The sequence below is a fragment of the Tenrec ecaudatus genome, chromosome 13 (genome assembly GCF_050624435.1).
Source record: "Tenrec ecaudatus isolate mTenEca1 chromosome 13, mTenEca1.hap1, whole genome shotgun sequence".
NCBI lineage: Eukaryota > Metazoa > Chordata > Mammalia > Afrosoricida > Tenrecidae > Tenrec > Tenrec ecaudatus.
In genome coordinates, this window is record NC_134542.1 from 128,494,471 (window position 1) to 128,504,448 (window position 9,978).

Below are 9,978 nucleotides of genomic sequence, written 5' to 3' on the forward strand. Positions count from 1 at the left end.
TTCTACGTAACAACTCACATACATCATGTTTCTATCATTGACTGCAATCCCTACCACATCACTGATTAAAATCCCCACGTCATATCACTTACCCCACACTCCTCCCTTCCTCTTGTTTCCATTCCTCCTTCTAAACTTTATTCTTGGGTAAATGTTGCCCTTTTGTTCTCAAATGGTTGACTATTTTAAGTGTACATACCTTACTAGTTTTATTGCTTCCTTTACAGATCTACTGTTTGCTTGAAAATTGAGCCAGGGCCCCCAATAAAATGATTTTAAAAAGAAAATTGAGTCAGGGAATGATTTTATTTCCAAACTAGGCGATAGCCTTGGGGGTTCCACCAATCTCTATCTGACCAGTAAAATCTCATTTTGAAGTTTGTTGTACACTATCCAGTACCTTCTAATGTGATCCCTTTCAGACTGGTTTGTAGAGGTGGCCAGACACTTCTGGACACTTCTGGAGTCTAATGTTTCCACGGTCCATGAGTCAGTCAATTGGATTGTTTCCATGTGTGTCTCCAGTTTTCATCACCCTTTTCTCCACACAGAGAGAGACAGGAGTTGGGCCTTCCATGACTGCTTAAGAGCTTTCAGGACCTCAGTCAGTACACGCCAAAGCAGCTTAGGGAACTTCATCTTTGTGGATGGTGTCATGCCAACTGACCTTCCTGTCTCTTGAGACAGTGGTCGTGAGTTCCCAGGAACAAAAACTCATCTCCTCTAGGTGTTTGGTTATAGCTAAGAAATTCACACACTTTTATCTTCTGTAGGAGCCCTGGTGGTCTGGTGGTATAGTGGTTACATGGTTGGTAGTTCAAAACCACCAGCAGCTCTTGAGGTAGAAGATTGGGCTTTCTACTCCTGTAAACAGTTACTGTCTCGGAAACCCACAGGGGGATCACTATAAGCAAGCATTTTCTCGATGGCAGAAGTCTGGCTTTGTCCTCCGTGTCCTCTACCACATCATGGATATATTTGCAGGAAGGCAAATGTCCTGTCAAACCTATATTTATTTATGGGTGTAGTCCCACTTTCCCACCTACCCTGGTTCAGCTATCCTGCATTTACTAGTGTCACCTTTATTTCTTTTAAGCCAATTTCATATTATTCTAGTGCGCTGTCACACCAACCCAAGCACTGGCACTTAATGGATAAAGACAAGGTAGGCATGGCTACTGTATGGACAGCTGAGTCAAGCAGTAATCACCGTAGTCTGACGCCTATGAATCTATGGCTTTGGCTTCTTAGGCAGCATGTCTCTAGGAGTGACACAGATTGGAAAGCCACTAAGTATCCAGTTGACTGCACAAGTTCAAAAATTTTAAGTCAAGTGAATGACAGTCTAATTTGAATCAGCAGAATATGACTCCTAGGCCAAGTCCCAGACTTGAGCCAGGTTACAGACCCATCGGCCCTTGAATGGGAGGGCTGGGTCCTCCAGGAAGGACCCCTCTATGTCACCAACTAATTTATAGGGTTAATGTGTCTTGCAGCATCTCCCAAAGGGATCTATGGTCTTTTTACTGGGGGAAAGTAAATAGTCAGACCTTTCAGGGATTACTGACTGGACACTGAGTCTGAACTGACATTATTCCAGGAGATCCAGAATGCCACTTTGTCCCACCAGTCAGAGTAGAGGCATATATAGAGGTCAAATTATTAATGGAGTCTTACCTCATGTCTGTGTCATGTCTGCCAGTTGGTCCAGTGGGTCCTGAACCCATCCTGTCATGATTTCTCTAGTTCCAGAATGCAAAATAGGCGCAGGCATGCTCAGTCACTGACAGAGTCCCCATGTTGGAACCTTGTCATGGAGAATGAGGGTGTGAAAAACCAAGTAGAAACCATTAAAACTGCTTCTACTTTGGAAAGCAATAATCCCAAACTGCTATCCAAAGACTTGCAGAGATTAGTGCTACCATGAAGGACTGGACTCCAAGGATGCACTCAGTACTCCAGGGTCCTACGCGATTCCCTCGGTAGTCTCATGTAACCGGCTTACGTTGGCCTGTGCAAAAAATGGATGGACCTTGGAGAATGACAGAGAGTTATCATTGAACGTAACCAGGTGATGGTTCCAATTGCAGGTGCTGTGCCAGATGTATTATCATTGCTTGTGAAAATTAACACATCTCCCAGGGCCTACGATACAGTCCTTGATGTTGCCAATACCTTTTTCTCAGTTCCAAAGGATCACCAGAAGCAGTGTGAATTCAGTTGTCAAAGCCAACTATATACCTCTACTGTCCTCCATCAACTGTCCAGCATTATGTCATTTTTAAGTCAGCCAGGACCTAAATCACCTTTGCTTTCTACACAACATAACACTGGTCCAGTATAATGATCAAATTATGCTGACTGAACTTGGTAAGGAAGAAGTATCAATGATTCTACACTTCCTGGCATAAAATCTATGTGCTCGAAGACAGGAGAAAGACTGGGTTTTCTACTCCTGTAAACACTTAGAGTCTCAGACACCCACAGGCTGTCACTAGGTGTCAGCACCGACTCCATGGCAGCAAGTTTGATTTATCTTCAAGGATAAGGATCAGCAAGATCTTGACAAATTAACCTGACAAAAATATAGGCAAAATTCTTGCTGATCTTTGTTTGAAGATAAGACCATTAAAATGATCTAGTCTAAGAGCAAAAGGCCTGCCAGAAAAAGAGCATTCCAGAGAACAGATCCACTAAAGACGGAGGCATGTGGGGGTGGGGGTGGGAGGTAGGTGGGGAAAGCTGTTGAGGAACCAAGGAGGTTACAAGGCTAGGATCCAAAGAGGCAGAAGTGAGACACAGATGGGAAGGAGAGGCGGGCTGGCCCAAGCCTGGAGCTGGGAATTTATCCTTAACGCAGTGGTTCTCAACCTTTCTCGTGTCGAGACCCTTTCATACAGTTCCTCATGTTGTGGTGACCCCCAACCATAAAATTATTTTTGTTGCTACTTCATAACTATAATTTTGCTACTGTTATGAATCTGGCGACTCCTGTGAAAGGGTCATTCAACCCCCAAAGGGGTCACGACCCACAGGTTGAGAACTGCTGCCTTAAAAGCTGGAAGTCAAAAAGTAATGTTTTCAAGGCCTAGGAGAGCAGGGGGAACAGCTAAGACTCAGGTGAAGCCTGAGGAAGGTAAAGATTCAAGGCAGGGTTGGGGGGGATGCAAACAACGCATGAGGAAGGGGGTGCTGGGCAGCATGGCGGTCCAGTGAGCTCAATGTCATGCAGGGCATGTGTGGGTGTTGGGAATAGTCCACCCAGAATGGAAAGAGTCTCTGAGTCAAAGTGTAGGGGAGACAAGAGCTATTGCAGGGCACTGATCCCCACACTCCCAGACACACAGAATACACACATTTAGTTGTAGCATTTAGCGGTTGGGGTAAATTAGTGTGGGCAGGGCTGGTGTAAGAAAGTAGAGCTTACCCGATTCACACCCCTAAATGCACTCCTACGGCCCAGGTTTGGGTGGTTTCATGTGGCCTTTGACCTACAGCACTGGCAGCAGCAGCATGGGCACTGTGACACCCTGAGAAACCTCTAAGAGCAGAGTCTAGGTCAGGGCACAGTTAGATGGGAGCCAGAACTAGAGCTGAAGCTGAGGGCTCCAGCAAGCAGGCCACATCTTCCACCCGAGTGGGCCAGCCTCCCCAGGATGTGGCGTGTTGCAATAAGCAAGCCCTGCCTTCTCAAAATTCTTTCAGGGAAGCACCACCTCTGATGGAGATGGTGAGCCTGGCTCACTGATCACCATTCTGCTCACCTTGCCCTACGGGGGCTCCCAGGCCCACTTCTTTCCCTTTAAGTAGAAGGATGGTGGAGGTATGCTGTATTCACCAGCTGAGAGGCTCATGGAAACAAGCAGATCATCTGAATCCTGTATGTGGACCCCAGGGGTGGGCTGCTCCCTACTTCCATCCTGCCCCCTATGAAAAGCTCATGCTCTCTTAAGCCCTAACTATGCTCTAAGCAGCATCCCTCACACCCTGCAGGGTGTCTATGGCTCGTTCCTTCACCTCCAGCCAGTGCTCTGCCTGGCTCTCCCACATGACACGCCCCACCAGGTGTGGGCACAATTTCCCTCCCCTTCCAGCCTAGACCCAATAGACAGTGCTTTCCCTGGTGCCCCAGAACCCCTGATGGCTGCCCACTGTCTGAGAATGTTACCGTGCCCACCTTTCAAACCATGCCTCAAGGTCATCTTTCCCAGCCATGAGGCCCACACTAACTCTGATGGTAGTTTTGAAAATCTTTTTTTTAAAAACATTTTATTAGGGGCTCATACAACTCTTATCACAATCCATACATATACATACATCAATTGTATAAAGCACATCTGTACAGTCTTTGCCCTCATCATTTTCAGAGCATTTGCTCTCCACTTAAGCCCTTTGCATCAGGTCCTCTGCCCCCCCCCACCTTCCCCCTCCCTCATGAGCCCTTTCTTTTAATCTCTACATGGCAGAGAAAAACTGAGCTTGCACAAATTGTGCGGCAGTCCTCACTCTAACAAGCACTCATGTCCATCCTATAAGCATCTGTGGCAGCAAAGGTGGCCAGACTATGTTGTTGTTAGGTGCCATGGAGTCGGTTCTGATGTTTGATCCCACTGTTGCAGCCACTGTGTCAATCCAATTTGTCTTCCCACACCTGTTGGTATTCAAAGATTGAGAAGAGACCTCTCATTTATTTATGGCATGCTCCCTCTGCCAGGTAGTTATTTTCTTTTAGCCATTTCCACATTTAAAAAAAATCGTTTTATTGGGGGCTCATACACTTATCACAATCCATATATCCACCCACTGTGTAAAGCACATTTGTACATTCACTGCCCTCATCATTCTCAAAACACTTGCTCTCCACTTAAGCCCTTGGTATCAGCTTGTTTTCCCCCTCCCTCCCGGCTCTTTTCCTCTCGAACCCTTGACAACTTATAAATTATTATTTTGTCATGTCTTACACTGTCCGATGTCTCCCTCCCTTCACCCACTTTTCTGTTGTCCACCCACATCCACATTCTTGTGAGGTAGTTTTCTTCATTCATCATTCGGCTGAGGAAGTCAAGGCTCGGGTTCATACAGGGCCACACCCAGCCCAATGGAGTTCACAAGGGGTGGGTTAGGGTAGCCCCCCAGGGTATTCCACACCAAAGCCTGTGATGTTTCTGATGTGGGCCCGTGGGTGCTGTGGCACGAACTGTCCAGTCAATGGCAGGGTGGTGTTTGCCAGGGAGGGACCAGCTGTCTGTGGGATCCCTTAGGAGTGACCTGGTTTGAGTGTCCCCTTCCACACCTGCAGCACCGAGTCGCGGCGGGCCGTATAAGGTAAATGTTTTATGCGGAACCAGTGTCTCGGAATGATGTTCCCACCGGGGGTGTACAACTTCTCTCCCTGCCTGCCCAGGAGACTGCGTATCGCCAGGTTGCCCGACAGAATCTTTTCGTAGAACTCCACTCCACCACTAGCATAGGCCGAAGACATGGAGGCGGTGTGGCGGTCCAGCCAGGCTTCCAGCGTGTGAGTGAGTGAGTCTTTAAAGAAGGCATAGACCACAAAACCCACCACTGCTGCTACCAAGTTGAAGGCAACCCGTAAACTCATGGGACCTCCATAGAGCCCCATTGCCTGCTTGGCTCCCACTCCGAGTGCCCAGGTTCCTGCCAGACAAGCCGGGGCCAGCAGAGTCTCCAGCGCAGCGGCACTGCTCTCCAGGTACCTCACCTCCCTGGCCAAGGCAAACTTCTGAGCATCATGGGACAGGGTCAGGGCATCTCTTAGCCGGGTGCCGGCTGGGCTTTGCCAGTTCACTTTTTGCCCATATATCACCACCGGCTGGTCAGTGTTGGTCACTGAGTGACCCAGGAAGTTGGCAGGGATGCCCACCACAGCCCCATTGGGGAGCCTCGGGAAGCCAGCACTCACAGGCTGGAAGGTGAAGGAGATGAAAGGCTTGTAGCAATGGCCTGAAGGGACACTCATGTCCTGTAGCACCTCTTGGAAGAGGCTCTGCAGCTCCAGGGAGAGAGGTGCTGGTTGGCCCTGAGGCCAGTACTGGTACAGCCATTGGATCACAGGATCTGGGAAGAGGTGGTACGAGACCTGGGCCCCTACCAGGCCTGCGCAAGAAGACACCAAGAGGCCTGTCCTGTGTCTGCGGGTAAACGCTGCGGCCCGCCAGAGGGGTCCCGCCATGTGTACTGCCACGGCTGACAACCTGGCTGAGAAAGAGAGAGGTCAGTAAAAAAATGTCCATGTCTGCATGAACTTAACATCCTCGGATGCCCAGCTTTAACTGATGTAGAATGGACCTTAGAGTCAGGCTGCCTTGGTTCAAATCCAAGTTCTGCTTCACATTAGCTCTAAGACCAAGGAAGTCACTCAACCACTCATGTATCAATTCCATCAAACAAGTAGTTGACCATGGCTTCTAACATTGAATGCCTGGCAAGTAAGCAGGTACCTCTTGAAGAAAATGCTGTGATCTTTCTTTTTGGATCCCAGGTAGCACAGTGGGTACAAGTTGGTCTGCTAATTGAAAAGTCAGCAGTTTGAAACCATCAGCCACTCTGCGGGAAAAAGAGGCTTTCCATTGCTGTAAAGAGTTAAGTCTTGGAAACCCACAGGGGCAGTTCTACTTTGTCCTTTAGGGTTGCTGAGTCAGCATTGACGGGAATGTATTGTTGGCTTTGAGTTTTATTTTTATCCTCACACTAGCATAGCACTAGGATATAATGATTTCAGTATTTATTTTTCCCATACAGGGGATCTCTAATTTTTGGGTGAAATATGTAAGGGTAAGTCAAAATGTTTACTATGAAATCATAGAATGCTTTATGAAATAAAAATACCCAAATGTGAAGCCACTCTTTCTAGACATACCCTATATCTAAGACTACATATGTTTGAAGGCCATGCTTGCTCTGACCCTTCCCATAGAATTCAACTGTTCCATTTACACCATGCTAACGTGGCACCCTTGAGGGACTCAAACTGTGTCCCTTTTAAATATTCTTTGAGGTTTGAGAATAAAGAAAAGTCTGAAGGGGCAAAGTCAGGGCTGTAGGTTGGATGTGGTAATGTGATGAGTTGTACGAGCCCCCAATAAAATGATTTAATAAAAAAATGACATTAGAGATCACTGCTGTATATGATCATACATATAGTGTCTATCCATATATAAGGAAATCCAGTCAATATAACTATTATTCAAATTTATGCACCAAACAATAAAGTTAATGATGATGCAGAAATTGAAATTTTTACCAATGTATAACGGAGCCCTGGTGGTGTAGTGGTTATGCATTTGACTCCTAACAGCAAGTTTGGAAATCTGAAATTACAAACCTCTCCATGGGAGAAAGATGAGACTTTCAACTTCTGTGAAGAGTCATAGTCTCTGAAACCCAGGCAGGCATCTATACCCAATCCTACAGGGTCATTATGAGTCATAATCAACTTCATGGCAGTGAATTTTGTTTTGTTTTCAGTTGGCAATTGATAAAAGATGCAATTAAGATGCATTGGTAATTAAAAAAAAAAGAAAATCTCATTGGCTGGACCTCGCTTCTCTTGAAGAACGCACAGGTGCCTGGTGATGGAAAAAATTTCCTTCCTGCAACTTTCCCTGCCTTTTCCCCACCAATACATTCCTTTTTCAATGTTCTTAAAACTTCATCCAATCAAGCCCCTGTGAATGTCCTATCTTTTGAGAACTCCTTTCAAGACTCCCACTTTGGAAGGTTCATAACGGTCACTAAAACCTTCAGAGCTGACTTCTTTGCCTTAAGTTTCACTGGACCAGCAGTCTCTACGAAGCCACCGTTTTGATTGGACCGTGCTTTCACGAATGTATTGGTAAACCACACTCATCCTTGGTTAAGACTCGCTCCATTGAATTGCCTAACATGCACTGTGAATGTGTCCAAAAGATTAATGGAGAGACCAGCTCTCTGAGCTGGCTGCGCTTCCCGCGTTTTGTACTCCTGGAGCTGGGCAGGGATGTCCCACTGAAGCAGGAAATGTCAAACCTCACTGAGATCTCCAACTTCAGGAGCTATTGACTTGATGGCAATTTTGTGATGATGTTTCCCCTCCAGTTTCTTTTGTGGGGCAGCATTCCCGTAAGCTCCCTGCAGAGCTTCAATGACAGGGAAGCTGTCCATCCACTGAGCTTTATTTAAAAATACACTAGCCCTGATCTCATGGCACAAAAAGTACACCCTCCATTTTTTGGTAAGGCGTGCTAAGACTAGGACAAGTGAATTACTGAGAAAACTTTGAATCACAGGACTCGAATCCTAATAGCAATACTTCTGATTTGCATTCACAAGTGCTAATTTATGTACTTAATACATGGTAGATAACAGTTCTGTGCCCTTTACACTTATTACTTAATAACTGAATCCTCCGTATTAACTCCAGGGCGTCATACTGATTTTTACCCTTATTTTAAAGTTGTGGAAACAGAGGTACTGACAAAGAACTGGCCAAAATCACAACTTAGCAAAGTGGGAATGTAATTGAATACAGACGGTCAGGAGTTTACAGCTAATTTCGCATTCTAGAAAGCGCTTTATTAAATCACAAACATATACAAAAGTCGGAAAAGTAGTACAAAAAGTAATACATCACCCAACTTCAACCAACTCCCTCGTGGCTTTCTTTGTATCTACTCCAACTCCCGCTCTCCCCCCCAGAACTGGTTTATTTGGAAACACACCCCGAACTTCCAATGATGTCACCTGTAATTATTTACATAAAATTCATTATTACTTTCCTTTGGTTGAACCATACTTTCTGAGAAAAACACGATTCCCAAAGAAGCTCCTGCTGACAAGAATGGGGGCGGTATCGGTTGGCTTAATTAAAAAAAAAAAATCCCGCCGAAGAAACAGGCCAGGGAGGGAAGGGACCTCGTGGGCTAAGGCCTCCAAGGGGGGCCGCGAGGGTCCCGCTGGGGGCTTCCCGTTCCATTCTCACCTCCTCGCCTCCCCCCGGAGGCTGGCGCCAGGAGCGGGGGCCGAGAAGAAGACGCGCCGCAGGCGACCTCACTTCCGCCCGCCCCGATGGCTCTGCAGAGAAACGCGCGTGCGCGGAGCCGGGCGCAAGGCACGCCGGGCAGGGCGAGAGGCGGGGCTCTTGGGGGCGGAGGCGGGGCTTTTGGGGGCGGAGGCGAGGTTCTTGGGGGCGGAGACGGGGCTCTTGGGGGGCGGCGGGGCTCTTGGAGGTGGGAGGCGGGGTTCTTGGGGCGGAGGCGGGGCTCTTGGGGCGGAGGCGGGGCTTTTGGGGGCGGAGGCGGGGCTCTTGGGGCGGAGGCGGGGCTCTTGGGGGCGGAGACAGGGCTCTTGGGAGCGGAGGGGCTCTTGGGGGTGGGAGGCGGGGTTCTTGGGGCGGAGGCGGGGCTCTTGTGGGGCGGAGGCGGGGCTCTTGGGGAGCGGAGGCGGTGCTCTTGGGGGCGGAGACAGGGCTCTTGGGGGTGGCGGGGCTCTTGGGGGTGGGAGGCGGGGTTCTTGGGGCAGAGGCGGGGCTCTTGTGGGGCGGGGGCGGGGCTCTTGGGGGCGGAGACGGGGTTCTTGGGGGAGGGGTGGGGCTCTTGGGGCGGAGGCGGGGCTCTTGGGAACGGAGGCGGGGCTCTTGGGGCGGTGGCGGAGCTCTTGGGGACGGAGGCGGGTCCGGGTACGAAGATTGCTCTTGCAGCCCTGGGGTAGGCCACAGTGAGCCCTGCAAGAAATGCCCGGGTGTTTGGGGCCTTCGCCCTCCCCGCTGTGCGACTTGGTGGCATCTTCAGTGGCGGACTGACCAACGCTGGTGGTGGCAGCCCCCATCAGCATTTGAAGAGAGGGCTTGATACCCCGTTTAATCTAAGAGGATGACTGCGAGGGCGCCCTTGGCTCCTTTGGCTGCACTGAGCGCTCCTCCCTTTCTCCTAGAAGCACTCTCCCCCACCCCACTTCACTCTGACTGAAGTGCTATTACCT

The 9,978-nt window shown here is 48.7% G+C and overlaps 1 protein-coding gene across 2 annotated transcripts; it reads right to left on the reverse strand.

The window, feature by feature from the left end:
• Positions 1-4,317: 4,317 nt before the first annotated feature.
• Positions 4,318-9,073, reverse strand: TMEM177 (transmembrane protein 177). 2 transcript variants are annotated; one of them, XM_075530247.1, is made up of 2 exons: positions 8,981-9,073; positions 4,318-6,215 (listed from the first exon to the last, which is right to left on the reverse strand). In XM_075530247.1, exon 2 carries the CDS (start codon positions 6,191-6,193, stop codon positions 5,258-5,260), a length of 936 nt encoding a protein of 311 aa, XP_075386362.1. In that variant the 5' UTR covers positions 6,194-6,215; positions 8,981-9,073; the 3' UTR covers positions 4,318-5,257. The 2 variants fall into 2 exon arrangements, with proteins under 2 accessions (XP_075386362.1, XP_075386361.1); XM_075530246.1 differs by having other exon boundaries at positions 4,319-6,219; positions 8,981-9,067.
• Positions 9,074-9,978: the final 905 nt, after the last annotated feature.

Bases quoted from the DNA above. Each gene is read 5' to 3' on its own strand.
- TMEM177 (XM_075530247.1), bottom strand. From the start codon at position 6,193: ATGGCGGGACCCCTCTGGCGGGCCGCAGCGTTTACCCGCAGACACAGG.